The 24,440-nt window shown below is 38.7% G+C and overlaps 1 protein-coding gene across 1 annotated transcript in view; it reads right to left on the bottom strand.

Annotated features, from left to right (window-relative positions):
- Nucleotides 1-24,440, bottom strand: part of LOC122814477 (inactive serine/threonine-protein kinase TEX14-like) — a 555,764-nt gene that overhangs the window by 182,124 nt on the left and 349,200 nt on the right. Inside the window, exon 15 of the mRNA XM_044087056.1 lies at nt 21,186-21,488. Coding sequence (XP_043942991.1) covers nt 21,186-21,488 — 303 coding nt within the window. The remainder of the gene's footprint in view (nt 1-21,185; nt 21,489-24,440) is intronic.

Here is a 24,440-nt window from a genome sequence, read left to right as displayed (position 1 = left end):
AATAAGTGAGATGTTATATATGAACACCTTTAAGGAATTGACCATCAAAAGATAGAGAACGCCTTAGCTAAACACACTTTAACATTTCCTGGCCACACTTTTTTTGAAGTAAGGAACAAACACTACTTTGTAAAGAAAAAATGTAATTGTAATTCGAAACTAATAGTATACTTAACTAAGTGTGCAACATGTGCAGTGTTCTATATAGGAAAGATGGAGCGTAGACTCCGAGATCGTATATATGAACACCTTTATGGAATTGACCATCAAAAGATAGAGAACATCTTAGCTAAACATACTTTAGCATTTCCTGGCCACACTTTCAAGTTTACTGTTATTGATCAAACACCAGTAGATGACAGAGGAGGGCCATCATTTTTGAAATTAGAAGACTTAGAACTATAATGGCAACTGTCATTAAATGCCTATAGTTTCCCATGCATTAATGACATGTGTTCCATTACTTGCTTATTAAAATTAAAGAGTTTATGTATGTAATATGAATTTTATGAATACACTTGAAATATTTATATGCATGAAATACTTGTTATTGATTGTACATTCATTATGTTAACTTGTTAACTTTTTAATGACAGACTCTGGTATGTAATTTTAGGTTAGTGTTATATTTCATGCACTGTAACTTTAAATAACAGAGGAATGTAGTACTGGTTGCTTAGCACTTGTAAACACTTTCATTTTACCTGGATGATTGGTTGTTTCAACACATGTGACTTAGTAGATTTTATAAAGGAAGTGATTTACTATTGTATTTTATCTGAAGAAGTCTGTCCATACAGGCAGATGAAAAGGGTTTCATTATATTTGTGTTTTTTGCTCACAGCAGTTTTCCGGTTTTGCTTTTCTACAGTTAGTTTGTTTTCTTAACATTTCCTTGATATTAATGTGCCACCATGCATCCTTGTGGCCTAAGTGGCCTGCACTTGCACGCCAATTGACACAGCTCCCCAAATAAACTCGGACAAATCTGTCTGGACCTGTTCTGCTAGAACAGGTGGGAAGAAGGGAAGAACTGGACTGATACTCAACTGTGTTCTCCACCACTGTAACTCTCGTCTGATGAACAGCAGCACTGGTAACTGAGACTCCAGGGAATGCAGGTACTGGGTCCAGCAACTACAGACATACCATTGAATTTTCCACATGTGGAGATGGGCCAGTGGTATCATGAGAATCACGGACCCCATAAGTCCTACAATTTTCACAACATCTCTTACCAAGGTAAAGTTCCTCCTAGAAAATTCCTTAAACACCACTTTGTAAGGCAGGTTTTTATCTTTGGAAAGAAAAGACATTCTTTTTGTCAGAGTTGATTAAAGACCCCAGGAAGATGAGTCTTTTCAAGGGTGTCAAGTATGTCATCCGTATGTCAACTTCAATCCTAGCTGGAAGAGTAAGATCGAGACCTTCTCTAGCGATCCCAGACACATGGATACAGAGTCTGCACAGATGAGAAAGTCGTCCAAGTAAGGAAAGATGTGACTGCTACGAGTCAACTATAGCAGCAAGGCATTAGGTAAACGCTTGAGGTACAGTGGATAGTCCAAAGAGCAATGCTAAGAGCTGATAATGAGAACCAGTCCAAAGGGCCATACAGAGAACCGATAGTGTGAATCAGACACAAAAAAATCTCAGATATCTCCTGAAGTGGTGAGCAGTGGGGATATGGTGCTGTGCATCCTTCAAGTCTAGGATAACCATGAAGCAAAAGTCTGACAAAAGAGGAAACTCTGTCTGCAAGGTGAGTGTCTTGAACTTGAGGACCATGGTAAAGTATTAAAAAGGATAGATCCAACACTGTTCTCCAAGACAGCTCTTTTTTGTGAACCAAGAAAATTCTGGAGTAGAAACCTTTCATCCTTTCTGATGGAGGGACCAGAACTATGAAACCTGAATCCAGCATCTGGTGGACTATAGAAGGGAATAACAAAGTCTGGTCTAGCAGGTGATGGGGCACCCCCCCCCTTGACCTTCCACTGCCATCTGTAACCTTTACCAACAATGTTGAGCACCCATTTGTCAGAATCTGACAGTCAGACCATCTTGCTGAGAGCTAACCTTTGAGTCAGGGCACCTAGAGGAGGACTTGGGAAAGACAGGTGGAGCATGTCAACACAGTCATACGTTGGAAGGGAGGTTATTATTTTTGGGAAAGGAACCCCTCTTGTTAGGTTTGGTGGAATTCTTGTCCTCCTAATTCCTTTTTGGTGCCTTGGCTTTTGTTTGGCTGGGACTTCTGTTTTTTGGGTTGCCAAAAATGATCATGCTTAATGGAGGGAAACTTGGGAATATGGAACATTTTCGGAACCACTTGCATCTGTTTACCTTTGTCATCCAAGTGTTTTAAGGCCCTGATTAGCTGCTGTACTAAACACACAATCCGAATCAAGTGCAGCATTCATGATCTCATTTTTAACTCATCAGAAAAGATCTGACAGTATAACCAAGTACACCTCCTTACCACCACAGCTGCATTTCTAGAAACACCATCAGCCCCTTTCAAGTCGCTCTTTAAAGCATGTTTGGATACGTGAGAAACACTGGGCATGATATTTTTGTAATGTAGTGTTTGCACAGCAGGTAACAATACTGCAAACTTTCCTAAACTATATGTACACCTCAACACAAACGTCCAGATAAAACACTGGTAATTAAACAGCCAAAAGGCTACCCTGCTGAAATGCACCACCTTCTTTCCCTGAAATTCTAGCCACCTGACAAGCTTATCTGAAGGAACAGGGTTTGATGAAGACATAGCCATTTTGCTGGAAGATATTGGTGGTGACACAGCAACAGGATCCATAGACAAGGGGGCTTGGAGACCAAGCATGGTCAAGCAAACCCTGAATTTCTTAAACACTTTTTAGGCAGGGACTCATGCAAGCTTTCTTAAAAACATCCTGCAATGCTGGGATCAAAGGAGAAAAGGTCGCCATGTTTAGGGTATCATCCTCCAAAAGATGATATAGTCTGCTGACCTAGAAAGCAGCTGAAGATTACTCTAAACTTGAATACATCCATAAAGCTAGCCAGCATTTGGGAAAAAGAAATACCTGCAGCTGTTCATCCTCAGAGGAAGTTAACTGATAATACTCTGACACTTCTGAAATGTCAATCCATTTCAAAACAAGGATTCTTGAGTGGATGAACGAGGGTGTGAGCACCAGCGTTACTCATAACCAAGGTTTGCAACCTGTAATCAACTACCTGAACAATGGATCTAGCCATTGACACCAACTCAGGTGAAAACCCATTCAGAGACTGCTGCCCTGCGATTTGGTGAGTCTTCTGCATTTCTTTTTTTGTATGCATTACACAAGTGGGAGAATCCCCAGGGGGAAGTGTATCAACACTGGCAACAGATTTTGCACTCCTGACTTCCCCTGCACCTGAAGTGTTTGGTCCTCCTGTACCTGAACCAGGCACTGGCATACTCCCGGAGGACATGTCTGACCCTCGTATCATGCAAAGTTGTGGTACTATCACCACACCAGAGGAACAGGAGGCAAAAGAAGGCAAGTGGCCTGATTGTCTGCTTAAAGCTACTGCAGAGTCACAATCCATAGGCTGAGGCATATTTCTTTACTTCTTTCTATGTTTTTTATGCGTACAAGTGGTAGATGATGGGGTGGGGGGCTCTGTGTAACAGTCCATCAAGTCCGGGGACAAGACATTAACCAGTTCAATACCAAATACCAGATGCACATCAGCCTAGTAAAAGACAGACAAATGCCACTATTATCCCTTGAACATCCACAAGATATCGCTGCAAGCCCACTTACTATCCAAACTACTGAAAATGACAAATCCCAGAAAAAAAAAAGACTGCAACAGTAAACAAATAGCATCCTTTTTAATTGGTAATAAAACAACTGCAAAAAAGGGCCACTAACTTCTAGATACACTTTGTCTGTATAGTGGTACTATTAGGGGAAAAGGTGTTTACTGACCTAACATGTAGAGTTCAAGTTATGGTTACCTCATATGAGTAAGAGTCGGCAGTCCTGACTACCTTACTCATGTGTGCTAACCTTAACCCTGCACAATAGGTTTGTGAACACCATTTCTCCAGCAGTTCCACTAAACAAAAGGTTTGTGAACACCATTTCTCCAGCAGTTCCACTAAACAAAAGGTTTGTGAACACCATTTCTCCAGCAATTCCACAAAACACACAGACACATAACACACACAAACAAGCAAAAAACTAAACTGATCTTCTCCCCTGCCCTTACTGTAACCCTAAACAGGTACAAACATGAGCGCGTGCACACACACACACACACACACACACACACACACACACACACGCACACGCACACACACACACTCACAAAACCCAAAGCTGAAACTTTCATTTATATTGAAATTTTTGCCATTTCAACCCACTTCTCCTTACCTGAATTCAATAAAAAGAATTCAACCACTTCTCCACTCGACATACCCCACACTCGGCCAAATTCAAAACTACAGTGCACCCAATGTAATCCATGACCAGTGGTACTGTACCCAAATGGCTTTGTTAGAACAGATAAAAGGTGAAGGACAATGACCTACATTAAGCGGTACAGGCAGTGAAAAGCAATGCCACAGAATATACATTTGTGCACAAATTGTGAACTTGATGATACAAGGATTTCAGGAAAAGATCCTCAGCTGAATATCATGGACAAAAGAAGAGGAGAATACTTACACTGGCAGATAGAGGGGCGCTAACAGTGTCAGAAAAGGGGGGGGAAAAGTAACGGCAGACTTGTGGCAGTCAGGAGTTACTAGTAAGGATGAAGGCTTGCTTTGGCATATGTTTCTATTCCCCTAAGACAAAGATGTTAGAGCTAAGGAAGATTTTGGGTGAAATAATAAGCATTCAAAAGGGTATTTTAATTATAGGTGGCTAATGGAATTAGATTTATAATAGCGAGAGCATATTGGGGGATCTAGGAGGGTGGTAACAACTACAAAGGGCAGATTTTTAAAGAAATATATGAAAGTATTTCATATGGAGGATTCTGTTTCGGCAGCGGAAGCTCAAACAGAAATGTATGTGTTATTCCCCAAGATACACAACTAGGCCAGGTTGGAGAGAATCTATCACAGGAGCATGTTGACTGGAAAGTATTGCGACTCATTCAATAACTGTATTTCGCCATACACCTGTGAGGATTAGGATATGGATGAATGTAATAAAGTAAAAGAATGACATCCAAAAAAATCAGCAAGTTGGTTGTTAACCAGCCCTCAGTACACGGCAAACAAAAAATCCAAGGAAAAGCGGCACTGGAAAGACAGAGTTTATTTAAAAGTCGCAAGTAAAAACTTCAACCAACAAACCAAAACTTTCACCATCAAGGTTTCCTCAGGCAAACATGAATAAACAAAAAACACTCTCAGCTTAAATATTTAGCTGAGAGTGTTTTTTGTTTATTCATGTTCACCTGAGGAAGCCTTGATGGTGAAACACTCTCAGCTTAAATATTTACTGTGGTGGTGGTGCTGCGGTAGCGTTGTCGCCTCACAGTAAGACATTGTCCTGTTCGATTCTCAGCTAGAGTGTCTTCTGTGTGGAGACATGCATGAATGGGCATACCTTCACTGAAGGTTGTGCGTCAGGGCCGGCAACTCGGCACGTAAAAATCTACAGCCAATCATTAGCGGACCGGAGTTCCGCTGTGGCGACCCCTAACCGGGAAAAGCCAAATGACACAACAACTCTCAGCTTAAATATTTAATTACAGTCACAGGACATGATCTTATACCTTCTGATGTAACACTTTCAAATAAGGTTTTAAAGTCACTCATTCAAGCTGGGTGTTATATGGACTCTCATACGTAATACTCATTTCATTTCCTCATTTTCATGTCACCTCCCCTCAAAGGTTTATAAATTACTTTTAAAATCATGAACTTAAAACAATGTTGTTCACCTTTTTCTAAAATATGTTTGCTAAGTGCATCAGTGGTCAGCTTACGCTTAATTTCACTAAGGTGACCAGCTATATGTTCCTTAAACTTTCTATTTGTCATGCCTACATAAAAACTATCGCACGATTCAACACTTAGCTAAATAAATTAAGTTGCTTGCATTGCATTTTCCATATGCATGTAAAATAAAATCCTTCCCTGTTACTAGATGTCTTATTGATTTTTCTACATATATATATATATATATATATATATATATATATATATATATATATATATATATATATACTTACAATAAACGCAATTATTGCATCTAAATGTACCATGCTTACTTCTCGTTCCACTAAAAAAACTCTTTGGTTGCTCCTAATAACATAATGTTTGCTTCAATGTACAATTACGCTTATATCCAAACATGGGAGAATTCACAATTATCTCTTTTAACCCCTGTACATCTTGCAGAATTGGCCAGTGATTTCTAATTATATTTTTAACTGCCTCAGTATTCCTATTAAATGTTAGGATACATCTTGTCCTATTTATTATAGGTCGTGTGCTCATACGTGACTCATACATATTACTAAAATAGGGCTGAACCTCATTTCTTAGTCGTTGTTGTTTAACCTCCTTACATGTTTTATGTACTTCTTTTTTCACATACCCTCTACCAATAAAGTCCATGCCCATGCACTCTAACTTGTGATCTAATTTTTCCTCAGCTGTATTCAATCTTGCCACCTGTTGCATTTGATTTCTAATAATATTACTAAACATAAAAGGGGGTGTATGCTACTACGATGCAAATAGTTATTATCTTTAACTCTTTCTTATACATTTCTGTTTGCATTTCCCCATTTTCACTCTTGCATAATAAAACATCAAGAAATGTAATATGATGACAGGAAATTTCATGTTTAAATTTCAAAAATGGAGTACTACTACCTGTGTACACTGAAAAGTCATAAAAAACTTCCTCATTACCCTCCCATACTGCAAAAAGGTCATCCACAAATCGCTCGTAAAATGTAATATTCTTTCTAAAGGGATTAGATGTAGATAATATACATCTCTCTTCCCACACGTACATCACAATGTTAGCATATGTGTTAGCAACTGCTGTGCCCATCGCTACACCCTTAACTTGATGATACAACTTGGTGTCAAAAATAAAAGCATTATGAGACAAAACTAACATCAATAGTTCACATATCAATTTAATTTTATCTGAACTATAGTCATAAAAAACTTTGTAAAAACAGTTTCACACTACTGACACCATAGTTATGGGGTATGCAAGTAAAAAGTAAGTCAACATCCATTGTAACTAAATAAGACTCATTAAAAAGCTGACGGGATGACAATTCATAAAATTGTTTCAGGAAGGTATTAGTATCCTTTAAAATAGTAGTTACCTTATCCAAAACAGGTCTTAATTGTTTTTCCAGGTATTTAGACAATGGCTTGGTGACCCACCCCCTAGAAGAGACTATGGGTCTCACTGGTGGGTCACTGACGCTCTTATGTAACTTTGGTATACCATAAATGATTGGTAATTTAGGATTCTCAACAAACAAATAATTAAATACATCATCATTTAGTACACCAATATCATGCATGTTACACAAGGTCTTATTTAACCTGAGAAGAAACAATTGCTTTCATTCCTTGTAAATACTTGATATTCTTCACCTTGTAACATCAAGAGCATCTTTCCAAAATAAAATTCCCTATTCATAACAGCTATACCTTCACCCTTATCTGCACTTTTTATCCCCAATTCTGGATTATCTGCCAAAGAACATAAAGCATCACTTTCTTCTTTAGTCAAATTACAACATTTATCCATTTTGTTTTTTTTTTCATATAAAGCATACACGTCACATTCTATGGCTTTCTCAAATTTTTTTAGTGCTCCATTACTTTGAGGCAAAAAACACTACTTCGTTTTAAATCATTTGCTACATAGTTATCAGTGCTAGCAAAGCATGTCTTCAAACTCAAGTTAAGAATGAAATACTTAATTTCAGTAAGTGTTTTGGAGACATCAGATAGTGCTGAGGGCACAAAAGTCAAGCCCTTGTTTAATACAGACAATTCAGCATCACTACATATATAGTTAGATAAATTAAATACCAAATTTACTTGTTGGTTTGGCTCCTGGTAAACGGATGTTTGATTGGAGTCTTGTTGGTTTGTTTCTCTGTCAGGCTCTGCATCCGTGTCCTCGGTTTCGCCACTGGAAGAGGTTGATTCATTAAGAATGGAAAATCCACAGGATCCAGGACATGCATCTGCATCACATCAACCCTCACTGCCTTCTCTCCACATGTCCAGTTATCTATGCTTATCACTGGTGTTGGCGTTGCTGAAATCTATGTTGTTTCCATCTGTGACACAGCAGTTGGATGCTGTACTTCGACTGTTTGTGACGCTGACGATCCTGGAAGACCTCTTTCTAAGACAGGTGGGACCTCAAGTTGCTGATGAACATGCTGATTGGTGATGGTCTTTTCTTTCAGCCAAACAAAAACATTTCCCCTTTCAAAATCAGTCAAGTCTCTCTGAAGCTTTTTCTTTTTGCCCTCTATGAGACACTTTTCAAAAGCAATTAACCTGCCCAAAGTTTCATTAAAGACTGTTCTATATTCATTAACTTCGATACTCCAGACTAGATCAAGTTTCAGCATTGGAGAGTAGATCTAGCTGGAGTGGCTAAAAGTTTTGACTTTTTGGTTGAAATTTTAACTTGCAACTTTTAAATAAACTCTCTGTGTGTTTCCAGTGCCTTTTTTCCTTGGATTACAGTAAAAGAAAGACACTGGCACTTTCTTACATTCTTACAGAAAAGAAAAGGATTTAAGGACAGTGTAACAGTTATAATTTGAGAGCTGCTAGGGCAGAGAGAAACTGTCCCTGATGGGGTAAGCTAGTACTTGTGAAAGTTGAAAATGGATTTCAAAAATGTAAAGAAATCAGAGAAAATGCAATATGGAAGAAGGGAAACAGAAATATTTACAAGGGTTGGCAACAGTAAATCACTCCAGAATATAAAAGGAAAAATTTTAGAACATGAGGAGGAACAACTGGACAGTGCTAAGGCAAGGATAAGTGAGCATGTTGATAATATACACGAGCTCTCGAAAAAAGTGCTGTTAAGCAGCTATTTTTTAACAATAATCCCAAAATGCAGACACTAGTAAAGCAATGACTAAGGCAAGCAAAAGTAGAAAGAGTGGTAGTAAAACTCAGTGACCAAAAGACAAGAACAACTAGAGATTCTAAGGTGATACTGAAAATATTCCAAAAATGTTATGAATATGTATATAAGATCATCTTTTTACTTGATGTTTTGGAAACTTCAGCAGTCTTCCCTAATTCTATGCATTTCTGGCTTTTTATAAGCTGGGTGTTTTTAGACAACAGCCAAACTATCCAGTTACACTACACTACTGTGTCCATAAAAACGGTGATACCTGTCATGTCTATAGGTTCATAGATTTATAAGTTCATAGATTAGTACTAGGCTAACTGCCCTTGCGAGCCATTTTAAGCCTAGCCAATTATCCTCTGTGGGATTCAAACCTTGTACCTTGTGTTTGTAAGGCAAACATCTTAACCATTAGGCCACCCTCCCAACAAAACTGTCTAACCCTGCCAAGTATTGAACCCAGGACCTTGTCAGCTACAGCATAGTGCATTAGCCCACTAAGCCAAAATCTAGTGTAGTTTAGCTTTGTTGGCCTTGATGAATATATAAAGACTTATAAAAAGTAAAAGGTCAATGGATATTCAACTGCCATAGAACTGAAACACCTGTATGCCCTTAAGAAGTCATCTACATATTTCCTACAGATCTCCTCATAGGAGGTTTAACATATTACACAGTAGAGATTCTGTCCTATCTAGGTCTTTCTTTCTTTTTGATTTTTTTGCCTATGTGTTTTTTCTGTGTAACTTTATACCCATTTTATTATTTATTATGAAGCAATGTGCATTAAAACAAACTACTTCTGACAGGTTCACCTGCATTTCCCTTACCCACGCCTACAGTGATAACACAGAAACTGATGCATCACCATTACTGCCATGGCAAAATGACTGTAATGCTATAACAGAGGATTATGACATGGGATAGGTAGTAGGACGCACAGCCACATAAATGCAAATTCTAATGGAAAAACCCTCATTTATACAGATTTACTGGGCAGAATATAGCATGCGGACCAAATTCTGTCAAATTATTATATTCTTGAAAGATTCTTTTTAGCTATCAGCAGCTCTTTAACTTATAGTAAGAGACAAACTGCATTCTTCTATAAATCTGAGTTTGAACTAGATTTAACTTAAGAAAGTCAAAGATCCCTTTCAGTTATTATGCAGCTAACTCGTCAAGATGCGCACACCAGATCTCAATAAATTGGGCTGCTTAGTGCTGCCAGTCTCACCTTGCATGTAGTGAGAGATTAAAGACACCACATCTCATGTTAAATCAGTAAAAACATATAACTCACTTAACACAAGTGGTTGAACCACAATATTTCAAGGTAACCATTTGAAATGTTGGGACCTGCTATGAGTCCTGAAACACAGAGACTTTTTCTTCTTCTTCTTTCGTCTTTTCCCGGTTAGGGTCGCCACAGCGGAACTCCGGTCCGCTAATGACTGGCAGTAGATTTTTATGGTGCTGAGGTGCCAGCCTGACACCCAACCTTCAACGAAGGCACACCCATTCACGCATGTCTTTCGAACGCCACTCGACCGCGGGGAGGACATGCAGACTCCACACAGAAGGCACTCCAGCCGAGAATCGAACGGGAGAACCTGCTGCTGTGAGGTGACAACGCTACTGCTGCACCACCGCAGCTTAATGAAACACAGACTGAATCATCAAAAAAATGAACTTACATATACCAAGTCCGAATATTTCCTTTCCACTGAGGTATGGCAATCTCTGAGCTGGTATATATAAGTTCGGAGGGATGCCCCCCCCCGGCAAAAATGAAATTTAAAGGAGAAGAGAGATGTTTTAGATTTACTCTTCTGAATTTAAATTTTTTTTTTCTGGTCATTTGGCACTTGGAATTACACTAGGTAGCTGTATTTTACATATCCTTTATGTGTGTTTTCAGTGGTCTAACTGCATCTCCTCGTTGCAAAAAAAAAAACAAAAAAAAACAGCAGTTTTGATAAGGGCTTTTTTTGACTAAAGATCACTAATATTGTTGACTAACTTAATAAGACAATCTCTGATATTTTAGTATATTCCACAAGAAGCTGTTATTATCAGACTTAAAAAAAATAATATTCCACAATGATGTTAAAAAACTTAATTATTATTAAAAATGTTTAGTTGCCTTGAGCTTTTGCCCAAGCCTTCAAATGGAACAAAACATGGACTGCTACTTTAATCTTAACTTGCCAGCTGCCTCTTCTATTTCTGTTTCATTGATCATATATGTTTAACCACTACTACTGCAGTTCAGCTCAGGTGTAACTAATCATTTTCAATAGTAAATATTTATTCTTATGGAAGGCTGGGACATTTGACAAGACTATGTAGTTATACACATACAGTGGATATACAAAGTTTACATACCCCTGTTAAAATGCCAGGTTTTTGTGACATAAAAAATGAGACCCCAATAAATAATTTCAAAACTTTTCCCACCTTTAATGTAACCTATAACCTATACAAGTCAAGAGAAAAACAATCAAATCTGTTTGGGGAAAAAAATATATAAAAAAATAAAAAAGCGTACAATAAGCTGGTTGCACACCCTTAAACTAATACTTTGTTGAAGCACCTTTTGATTTAATTACAGCATTCAGTCTTCTTGGGTACACACCTGCCATCAATTAAAGAGACTCTGATTAACACCAAAGCTGTGCTAGTAGAATTTTCCTGACATTTACTCAGTTGCCTGCTACAGCAAAAGCCATAGTTCGCAGAGAGCTTACAAAGCATCAAAGGGATCTTATTGTTGAAAGGTATCAGTCAGGAGAAGGATACAAAAATTTTCACAGCATTGGATATATCGTGGAACACAGTCATCAAAAAGTGGAGAAAATATGGGACAACAGTGATGTTGCAAAGAACTGGACGTCCCTCCAAAATTAATGAAAAGATAAGACGAAAACTAGTCAGGGAGGATGCCAGGAAACCTACAGCTACACTGAAGAAGCTACAGGAATTTCTAGAAAGTACTGGCTGTGTACTACATGACAACAATCTTTTATATTCTCCATATGTCTGGACTATGGGGGTAGGGTTGCAATACGGAAGCCTTTTCTTACACAGAAAAACATCCAGGCCCCGCTAAAATTTGCAAAACAATACATCAAGTCTTCCAAAAGAATATGAAAAAATGTGTTATGGTCTAATGAGACCAAGGCTGAACTCTCTGGCCACAATTCCAAAAGGTACGTTTGGCACAAAAACAACACTTCACATCATCAAAAGAACACCGTCCCCATGGTGAAGCATGGTGTCAACATGACAATGACCCCAAGCATACATACAAATCAACAAAAGAATGGCTTCACCAGAAGAAAATTAAAGTTTTGGAATGGCCCAGCCAGAGCCCAGACCTAAATCCAATTAAAATCTGTGGGGTGACCTGAAGAGGGCTGTGCACAAGAGATGCCCTCGCAATCTGACAGATTTGGAGTGTTTTTGCAAGGAAGAGTGGGCAAATATTCCCAAGTCAAGATGTGCCATGCTGATAGACTCCTAGTCAAGAAGACTGAATGCTGTAATTAAGTCAAAATATGCTTCAACAAAGTATTAGTTTAAGGGTGTGCACATTGATGCAATCAGCTTATTCTACGTTTTTTTATTTTTATATCTTTTCCCCTAACAGTTTTTTTGTTTTTCAATTGAATTGTACAGGTTATAGGTCACATTAAAGGTGGGAAAAGTTTTGAAATGATTTATTGTGGTCTCATCTTTTTATATCACAAAAACCTGGCATTTTAAGAGAGGTGTGTAAACTTTTTATATCCATTGTATGTGTCTGCACATATGTGTGACCACATATGCACACATACCCCTACCTCTTGGATATTTCTGAAATACAGTAAGACTTTCATGACCCAATCTTTCTGATGTTGACTTTACTTAAGTAATATATTATAGTGGCCCATGTTCCAGTGCATATTTTTATAGCAGTTATGTCTTACGGGTTAATGTGCATATTGTCAGAACATATTCCTGCCACCAATAAGCAAGCCATATAATGACCTGAACTGTGAAGTCAAGAACAGAAGTTCTAAAATAAATTGTTGCATTTTAACATTTTATCAAGCATAAGAAGAAAGAAGGCTGGAACACATAACGAAAGAACAACAACTAGGTGAAATATGCAAAATAAGAAAATGTTTACAGTATTATAGGAAGACGTGCACAGCCAGTATTTTCACTGAAAATTACTATATCTGATCAGCATTCCTAGAAATGGGTCTATATTAGAACATCAAAGTTTCAGAACTTCGAATGTTCTAATATCAACCCCTATTCAGCGAAAGCTGAAAATAGCGAAGTTACAGAAAACCAAATTCTTTCCTAGGGAATGAATTCAGTTGTCCGTTCCCTGTGGCTTCGCTATTTTCAGCGCTGTGGTGGAAAGTTATGGGTTGGGTTCAGGTTAAGTGTGAAATTGTGTGGACGTGAGGGTTAGGGTGGGTTAGGTGAGTTAGGGTTAGGGTTAGGGCGCGGGTCACGTAAGTGTGCGGATGTGTGGACGTGAGGGTTAGGGCAGGGTAGGTGAGTTAGGGTTAGGGTGCAGGTGAGGTGTGTGTGCGATAGTGATGGACCTTAGTGTTAGGGTTTGGGTTAAGGTAAGTGGGTAGATAGTGGTGTATGTACAATTTAGTGTAGGGTTAGATGTAAGATTTTAGGTGTATGTGTGTGGATTGCTGTTTGTTTGGTGTGTTTGTGTTGTGTGTATGTGTTTTGGAACAACAAATGTTTTCCCTAGGAAAAAATTTGCTGTTCTGAATTTTCGATGTTATCAGTTTTCGGTTACTAGGGGTCAAAATTAGAACATTCGAAGTCCTGAAACTTCGATGTTCTAATATAGACCCCTAGAAATTACTATCAGTGATCAGCCTTCTTAGACCTTATGTAGCAGAGTCACGGGATATGACCATGAACATTTTTCAGTAGGTGAGTTATGAATTAAGAGAATATAAACATGCACAGCTATCAATGTTATTAGATAATGAACATCTAAAATAAACATAGATAATACTTCAGCAAAATAAGGAAATTAATTATAAACTAATTATTTTATGCTGAATTTGTAAATAACCCTAAGACTACATATATCATTCATATTAACTTAAAATGGAGAAAAAGCAGAAGTCTGTTCTCTTCAGTCACCTCAGCAACCTTAAGAAATGGACTTCAAACTACAATACTAAAGACCAAGAGAATCCCCAGAAATTTTGGAAATGCGTCCTATCCTGTGTACCAGCTTTTAGAACTTAGCTCACCAACAACTAGCCCCCTCCATCAGGAGTGTACCCATCAATGAAGAGTACACCTTTTCACTACTAAAGAAAGTCCTGAAATAACAGGTTTATGTGAAAGGGCATTTTGGAAAACAAATGGGATATTTAACAAAATATACAATCACAGATTACAACAAATATGCAATTTTCATAAATTTAAATTCTACTATTGCACAGAATAAATCAATAGTAAAAGCATAAGACATATACAGCATGTGTAAACTTTTTTGAACAGCATGCTGCAAACTTTTTTGAATTAAGTATTAGCTTTATACTGCAAATGCATTTCATTTTAATCAACTGTAAAAACTGGAAGATGTCAAGAATTTAAGATTTTTTTTTTCTGGTTTGGCACTGACAACCATTTTTTCTTATTTATTTATGTATTTATTTATTTAAATTGGTTAATCAAGGCAGAGCTCTGATCAAAATGGGCCATTTTCAGGTCAGCCCAGATGTACATTTTTAATAGATTTACACGCAACAGATGTTAAGATACTACAGCCACCTTTTAACAGAGGCATTCTTAGCAAAACACAAAGCAGTAGCTTTTTTCTGAAATTTGCAATACGTAAACAGCATGAAAGGAGTTTGGCAATAACATAGATATAGCAAGTACAATAAGTACAGTAAGTAATAAAGGAGCTGAAAAAAAGGAAAGGAGAGGGAATAGACAGGAGTGAAGGGAGGAGGGGGAATGGTGTGTTTAGAGGAGAGGGGAGGGGCTAGACAGGAGTGAAAGGAGGAAGGGGGAGAATGGTATGTTTGGAGAAGGAGAGGGGAGGGGCTAGACAGGAGTGAAAGGAGGAGAGGGAATGGTGTGTTTAGAGAAGGAGAGCGGAGGCGCTTGACAGGAGTGAAAGGAGGAAGGGGGGAGAATGGTGTGTTTAGAGAAGGAGAGGGGAGGGAATAGACAGAAGTGAGTAGGTTGGGAGGGTGGCCTAATGGTTAAGGTGGTTGCCTTACAAACACGAGGTGCAGGGTTTGAGCCTCACAAGGGATAACTGGCTAGGCTTAAAATGGCTCGCAAGGGCAGTTAGCTTAGTACTAATCTATGAACCTATGAAAGGAGGAGAGGGAATGGTGTGTTTACAGAAGGGCAATGGAGGCAGGGGTAGAAGCAAGGGAGATTAGAGAAGACGAATGGAGGAAGGGTGATGAGCAGAAGATCTGAGAAGGAGCTGCAATGAGGTTTTCTCTGAGCTAGTAAGATAAGACAATGTTACAGAATAGCTTTATCAATTAAGAAACTGAACTATACTGAAAACATAAACATTTTTTTTTCATTTAGAGTATTTTTTTCAATTCTGAGTAGTACTGAGGGTATGTCTGCAATGTTTTTAGATTCGAAGAGGGGGATTCCCAAAATCTTGCGTACATTATTGAAGAGCTGGGTTTACTCAGTGAAGCTTGAGCATTGAAAAAGTAAGGAAATAGTGCTACAAGGGAAGAGACTGAAGATGGAGTGTTGAGGTTCTGAATGTGAGAAGGCTGGCTAAAAAGAGGAATGATTTTAAGTTCAGAAATTTAAATAGGGGAGACCCCTGCAAAAGTTGTGCTCACTGATGTATAGCACTTGTCTTGGAGAGGATTATGCGATAGGGTTATATTTTGGAAGAGGGTTATAAACGCATAGCTCTGACTTAATGTTTGTAATACTGACAGATTCTTTTTGGCGGCAGTAATATTTTATTCTTTTTTTTATTATGAAATCCATAAATTTTATTTAAAGTAGCTGTTTGATATGGGTAGTGTTTTTCTGGAGGTGAGGAAGAGGTGCAAGTATGTTTTTTTGTGTGCAGTGTGTGAAGTTGTCTGGCAGCTGGCGTGGTGGGTTAAAGCTCCAAACTGTTAGCGAGTTGCTTCCTGTACAGTTTTGATTTCTTTCACTTGTATTTGTGTGCTGTATAACTCTGAGCAAGTCACTTAGCCAGTCATTGCTCCCTGGATGAGTCTGGAAAAGATGCATAAGGATTAGTGCTCTATTCCAGTTAACAAGAATAAATGGGAAAAAAAAGTTATTCTCAGTTTTTTGTTTTTTTTATAATGAAGAGAATGGAAAACCCAGTTTGTGTCTTACTTTTTTATATTTTATCTCACATTTCTTTTTTTTTTAATGAAGGGTAGATTTGAGTTTGGTATACTGTTTTAGATGGGCTAAGATGCTTTGGAATTAAGGAGATCTGTGTTTGGCACATGGGCATATGCAAATTTTTACCTTAGTTTTTAGCAATTGGTGTAGATATGGTAGGTTTCTGTAACTCTTATGATGAACCAGAGATGTAGATAACTTGTAAATGATGGGCTAAGAATGTTAATAAACTTATGAGGGCATAATTGTATCATAGTACCCCTCATGGATGCACAGCAGCAAGGCCCGCCTAAATCCTGTCCACCACCCAACACCTTGTGTATGAATATCTAATGAATATTCATGGAATGTCCTCACTGGCCTTATGAATATTCATCAGGTATTCAGCATGTCGGTATAGGCTAACTTTAGGTGAGTTAAACAATTTCTATAACATGAAAAGGATACAGTTGTGACAAAAGTACGTGCCTGCAATTATTCCTACTATAAAGACTTTAGTAATACTGTTAAAAGGGAACAAAGGGAATCAGGCACGACTAGGATACAAGTATGCCTGAAATATTGTGGTCCAAATCCATCGAGCAGGTGACAGGAAAGTTAGAGAAAAGTTTTTGAGCACCAACTGTGCTTTGAATTATCTTCTGTTACAAAACTGTATCAGCATTTGCTTTTTGTGTTTCGACTGGGATATTATTCCTGTCAACAGTTTTAAGGCATAATTAACCTGCTGACTTCTTCGTGACAAGTTCGAGGCTAAAAACTTAGTGTCACATTCCTTGTTTCACTGCTTTGGAACCAACACTTTTATCATGGAGTCTTGGAAATCCTTCTTGGTTGTTGCATTTTAATGACTACCACTCATTTTTAAGTGATTGAAAGTAATGTAATTACAATGTAAGGGAAAATGCAATGTTATTTGAGATGAAGGCTGCAAGACTACCTTGCAGTGTAGGATAAGTTTCAGAAATAGTGCTGATGTTTTGATTTGACACTGTTCATAAGCAAGAAGACATGCAGATTCAAGTACTGCCGCACATTTTAGAAGTGCTGCAGAACATCTTCTTTTATCAGCTCTGCAATGTCGAGGAGGAAACATAGTGACACAATATTGTGTATTCTCATTTAAAGTGATTTTGAAGCAAGTTTTGATAATTGTTTTCAACCTTTTACTAAAGGGATAAAACCTGCATGTTATGTTTCAGGAGTGAGCAAATAGGTTCAGCATATGCATTTGTTTTATTGAAATCATTTTTTTTTGACTGATAGGCAAACAATAATTTCAGACCCTTTTCTTGGTAACCCCAGGTCAGATGCAAAGACTGCAGTTTCAGCTATGTGCTTATCAATATCCATGATGATCACCGACAACTTGCCAATCTTATCTCTTAAAAAAAAAACTTTTTGTGGTAAGAGATCATTGGGAGTTTACTAAGTGACAGGATGTTGACAATGGAGCTTGTCACTAGCAGATTTGCATGTCAGTCAATCATGCATCATTTGCATATGACATAACGGCAATTTGGCATGTCAATCATACAGACTAAGCCCACTTCTGCACAGTCCTACCATTATGCCTTTTAATTTCTCCAAAAATCGCTTGGGTTTCTAATACCATGACAGGAATGGACCCCATTCCTAAATCAAACTATGATTAAAGTTTATGAAATTAGTAGTTTCAATCTTTGATGTCAGCCAGAAGTGCTCTTCGGAGCACCAGCAATGTGCCTAGTAATGGACTCCTTCGGTAATTTGTATGGAGTTACATGTATCGGTAACATATCTAAGTACGATTGTAAATTCTTTTTTATAAGACTCGTTGCTCCTACTACTACTGGAAGTGCCTGGGTGTCTTTCTTCCACATTGCCCACATTTCTGCCTGCAAATCCTGGTATTTTATGACTTTGTCTCTCTGTAGTCACCGGGTATAGCAATTTCAATAATCAATGCTAGTTTTGTCTTCTTTCATGGACTACTCTATCTGGTTTTCTTGCATCTCTTTTTTGAACTGTTGTTAATGGATGAGCCCATATGATACAAACTTTATCATTTTCTACGATGCTTTGTGGTTCATGTTTCCAGTATTTTTCAGCTAATTATTATATTATAATGTCTGTACAATCTCCAGTGCAGCAGTCTTGCCACATTATTATAACTTTCAGTATACAGTCCTTCTGCCATCAGTATATCCCAACCAACAAGATGTGCAACTGTTCCAATTCTGTTTTATAAAACCTGTATTTGTCAGTTTCTCCCACATATTCAATGGACTTTGTAAACCAACGTGTACGTAGTCCACTATCTTCGGCCGCCAATATTAACCTTTCATCTTCTGGTGTAAATTCACCTCTCCTTAACCATTCCTGAGGCCTTTCCTAATCAACATGAGGTTGTTCCAAGTGTTTTCTACACTTGCAACTATATTTATGCATTTTCCACATTTCTTGCCTTCTTATCTGATCCTTCATCTTATATTCTGTCTGTTGTTTTTTTTTCAGTTGCTGCCTGATTTTTATCTACGTCTGGTTTGATTTCCATTCCCGCTTGACGATATGCTTCTGCTAAACTAAGCAGGGAGTTCAAGTTAGACTTATTCTCCTCATGTTTCAAAACTTTCACTAAGTTTGGGTCTTGTAAGGTCAGCAGATATGTACATAGTCCCACTATTGCAGATTTATTCATGTAATCAATTTCAAGGAGCATTCTATAGATAGTTCCACAGAATCTCCCTGTACCACATTCTCTTCTGTTTCATCCTGTGTCATCCATTGCTCTTTCAACTGGGAACTCACTGGTCTATCATCCCACAACAATGGCTGAGTCAGAGTTGCGACAGTTTCATTTTCTTTCCCCTTGCTGTGCAACTCAAACTGAAACTCTGTATTGGTTTCCTATGGAAGGCCCCAAATTATCTGGCAACTGATCAGATGTTTCCCACTCCACTGGTTTCTCCTTAATTTGGGGATCCATTCTTTCTACAACGGGGGGGCAGCCTAACCCCATTGCAGGAATGTTTCCATGCCCTGAGAATTCTACACTGTCAATCCTGGCACCAGTGCGCCTACCAAGACTGGGCACTTTTTTTTATCCTGGTTCTTGTGCGCCCAGCTATCTTTTTATTTTGTAACCTACTTCTATTCATGATATATGCTACATAAAATACAGTCTATATATCAGTGTCTTGCTGGTAAGATTTTGTACAAAACAGGGTCCACCTCATGAAGGTACTAACCAAGACTTGAGGATGAATTCAATTTCAGCAATACTACTCTTTTGCTTGCTATATTTATCATCTCTCCATTTGGGCCCCATGCCCTTATGAGAATGTGACAACTGTGTACCAGACTTTATCTAGGATCTGCTATTTAAACAGATTGATGAATGAATAAATGAATACACTCCCAACCCCACATACATACATCTACATACAAAATATGTGGGAGGGTTACGCCCTCCCACAACCCCCTTACTATATATACTAACTCCAGGGTCGCACTACAGTGGAGAAAAAGCCATATATAACTTTCAGTGAAATGTGTTTCAGAGAATTGAGTTTTCAGTGAATTATGCTTTCAGTGATTTGTGTTTAGTCATTTGAGTTTCAGTGAAATGTCCTAGACCCATATATATATATATATATATATATTTATATATATATATATATATATATATATATATATATATACATACATATACACATATCTATCTATATATATATATATATATATATATACATCTCTCTCTCTCTCTCTCTATATATATATATATATATATATATATATATATAGATAGATTTTTGCACATACACACACACACACACACACACACACACACACACACACACACACACACACGCATACATGCACACACACTTATGTGCAGACAGACAGGCATAGGTCCCCACTGGTACTGTGAGGGTAATTACACATTTTTTTTTATTTTTAAAAACTTGCTAAAAGGTGTGGGAGTGAAATCCCAACAGAAGGAATGCAGGATGGAACAGCTCCCTGTGAAAAACAAAGCTAAACATTTCAAGTTTTGAAAGTAACATTTGTTTTTATAAATGTGAAAGGAATTTTATATTTTCAATTACTTTCACAAATGTGATTGGCAATCATGCATATATAAACCGACTGAAAGAACAGTTAATGACTTCAGTGAAATAATGTGATCACGGCTCATACACACAAGTACACCCAGAGAAGGAAAGACAGACGTTTGCACACACACACACACACACACACACACACACACACACACACACACACACACACACACACACACACACACACACACACGCACACGCACACGCATGCATGCATGCACACACACACACACACACACACATATATGCATATACACACACACACCCACACACACACGCACACACTCACTTGACTAACATAATCATTAGCAGGATGCGGGAGTATGCCTAGGTATTCAAGTAATAAGAAACACTAACTCCCATGGAAATATGTGCTTTTCTTGATATACACTACATATAAACTTTGGTTAAATCAACTAAACACCTGTTTGAATTTTTAAACATCTTTTCCATACATTGTGTGTCTACTTAGTTCAGTCTGTGTTACAGATCAAGACACAGATAGAGTAGAAGTGAGTAATGAATTTAAAATAAATACCTCTGATACAGAACAACGTATGTCAGGGCAAAGAGGTTCCTCTGCTTCAGACACAGATCCTTCCTGCTCAGTTGAAATACACACTGTCTCTAGCAAAAGACTGCTCTCAGAATCAACCTCAAATTCCACCCCTTGGCGCACACTGTAGCCTTTTATCTTTTCTCTTTTTTGTCTGGTTGTTTGACGGGCAGCTGCTGTGTCGACACTTGTTGATGCTGCAGAACTCAGCTGTGGTACGTCTAGTAAAGAAATTAAACCAGTCTTTCTGATGCACATCTCATCCATTCCAAGATCTCTTTCCCCCTGTGAATATGACATTCTGGTCAGCCAAAGCAACACAATTAGAATTACAAACAGTCCCATTTAACTGACATTTCTGAGTATTTCAATAAGTTCATCAAATAAGTTTAGTAATATGTTTGACCTCTTCAGTGACCTGTTAGCCGCTTTCTTATATAATGTTTTGAGTAAGGATAATAAATGTTTTTGGTATATATTACTTGACATTACTAAGGCTTTCAGGAAGTGCCCCTGGGAAGGTATAGTCAAAAATATATTGCCAAACTAGGGAGAGCTGTATTTTATATACTGGCCCAGCAGGGCAAATATACTGCTGAATATGAGAAAAGCTGCACAGCACGTGCATGGAAGTTAGCCATGAAAGACTCACAAAGGCTGGCGCTATTAACAGAGTATCTCACAGATGAGATCAGAAGAAAGGGATACAAGCATACATGTGTGTCATGCACAGTCCAGTGATAGTCTTAAATGGGTACATATACACTTATAAAGAAACATGCCCAACAGTACTACTTCCACAGACAGGTTAGGTGAGCATACTTTCTCTCGCTCCGTCTCTTTTTTTATATCATCTACTCTACCTGGAAGAATCTAAACTACAAGGCCACATCATGCAGTGTTCAGACAGGATGATGATGGAAAGTGCTGTCAATGCATAGAAACACTGCCAATACCTTGAGCAATCTTTGGGTAGTATAAACCATGTGCGTGCAAAGGAAAACTAGAAGATGAAGACTTTGATTCACCAGTCCTCAGTTTCTATGCAAAAATGTCACTAATAATCCCTTGCTACAAAAAGATGTTCTTACCATAACATTCCATCTGTGTTGTCAATCTTCATTCATTCTTGACTGATGGGTTTGGCTCCAACGTCTTGGAACCGACTCAGCCGTTATACATAGCTCGTGCCAGCCCAAAACTCTACAGCTAAGGCTATACCCACAGTGCCTCTCTTCCCATTACCTCAGATTCAGTTTGCCTAGCAGTTAAGAAAATACAGAGGCCCTGTCTAAGGTATAACCGTATAACATCCCAGGACTAGATCTGAACCTCCAGGAGTCTTTTTGATGGGGGTAGGAGGGTGGGATGTCAAGAATGAATGAAGACTGGCAACAGAAATGGAACATTATGGTAAGAACAAGAAGTTATGTACGCACCATAACGTTCGATGTATGTAGTCCATCTCGCCTCACATTCTTACCCGTGGGTTCGGAGATTCTAGCTCGAAGTATTTCATTGGCTGGGCTAAGCAGGTATTCCATGGTGCACTGCGCCATATCCCCAGATCTAGTTTGCTGCAAAACTCATTCGTACCCCATGCATACACAACATCCAGGTAAAAGAATAAGCCAAGTAAGGGAACTCTGTAGATGAACAACCTAACATCCAAATCCTCTAGGAAGTGGGAAGGTGGGAGGGTAAGTAAGAATGTGAGGCGAGATGGACTACATACATCGAACGTTATGGTGAGTACATATCTTCTTGATGTTATGTAGTCCTATCTCGCCTACATTCGTACCCATGGGACAGCGTCCCTAGCACCTACACCCTGGGTGGCTCATAGGAAAATACTCCTGAGAACTGTGGAGCCAAAGGACGACCTGCCCCTAGAAACCACGTCCAATTTGTAATGAGAAACAAATGTGTGAGTAGAAGCCCAAGTAGCTGCTGCACATATATCATCCATTGACAATCTGGCTTGATAGGCTGTAGATGTAGAAACAGCCTGAGTAGAGTGAGCCTTGACCGGAAATGGCAAATCTTTCCCTCCTGCGTGGTAGACGAAAGAGATACAACTAGATATCCATCTGGATAGTGTGACCTTGGAGACCGGGGATCCCATTCTGGTTTCCAAAAAGGAAAACAAAAAGTTGATCAGACTTCCGGATATCTTTTGTTCAGTGCAGATAGAAGCGTAATTGTCTGTGTACATCCAACTGATGAAATCAAAATTCTGCCTTGTTCGAAAACTGAGGAAAGAACACAGGCAACTCAATGGATTGATTAAGATTAGACATGGAAGCCACTTTAGGAAGGAACGAAGGGTTTGGTCTAAGAGAAACCCTGTCCTTATGGAAGATTAAGTATGGAGGTTTAATGGAGAGGGTTTGAATTTCTGAAACTCGCCTTGCTGAAGTGATTGCTGTTAAGAAGGCTGTTTTCCAGGTCAAGAATTTCAATTCACAGGTAGCTGCAGGCTCGAAAGGTGGTAAGGTAAGGGCATGTAGGATAAAATTGAGATCCCAGGGCATGATTGGATCGGAAACCAGGGGACGAGCAACAGAGTACCCTTTAGGAAAGCCTTGCATAGTCTATGAGCCATGAGACTAGGCTCATTAGCGACATGAAAATTAGAGATCGCTGCCAATTGAACTTTGATGGTAGCTGATGCGGAACCCTGATGGAAAAGCATAGACAAAAACTCCAAGACTGAAGCAATTGGAGCTGTGTAAGGATCAATGCCTTGGGTATGCGCCCAGATAGAAAACCTCTTCCATTTGCTAGAATAAATCTTCCTAGTAGATGGCTTATGAGAGGACGATAATATATGAGCCACTTCTGGTGAGAATTTATGAAGTCTAACTAACAATGGAAGTGGAGTAGCCAGGCTGTCAACCGGAGGGTCATCAGGGAGGGGTGTAACTGTCCCGACATGTGTGTCAGTAAATCTGGTTGAGGGTCCAGAATCCAAGGAGTGTCCACAATGTATGGCTGAAGAAAGGGGAACCAGACTTGGCGAGGCCAGTGTGGAGCAAACAGAATCATTTGTTCAAGTGAAGTGAGACAGGTAATTCAGCGACTGTAAGGTAAAGGTTGCTGACGAGAGGGTACGCTTCCTGTACCGGTCCATGGTCCTAGACTCCTTGTTAGGAGGATGGACGGAGAAAGAAGACTCTGCTACTTCCTTCTGAGTGGCTGCCGCCACCACCATGGCATCTACAGGGACTCCCTTGG

The sequence above is a fragment of the Protopterus annectens genome, chromosome 10.part0 (assembly GCF_019279795.1).
Source record: "Protopterus annectens isolate FY-2018-M chromosome 10.part0, PAN1.0, whole genome shotgun sequence".
NCBI lineage: Eukaryota > Metazoa > Chordata > Ceratodontiformes > Protopteridae > Protopterus > Protopterus annectens.
This window is presented reverse-complemented; position numbering and strand designations above follow the sequence as displayed.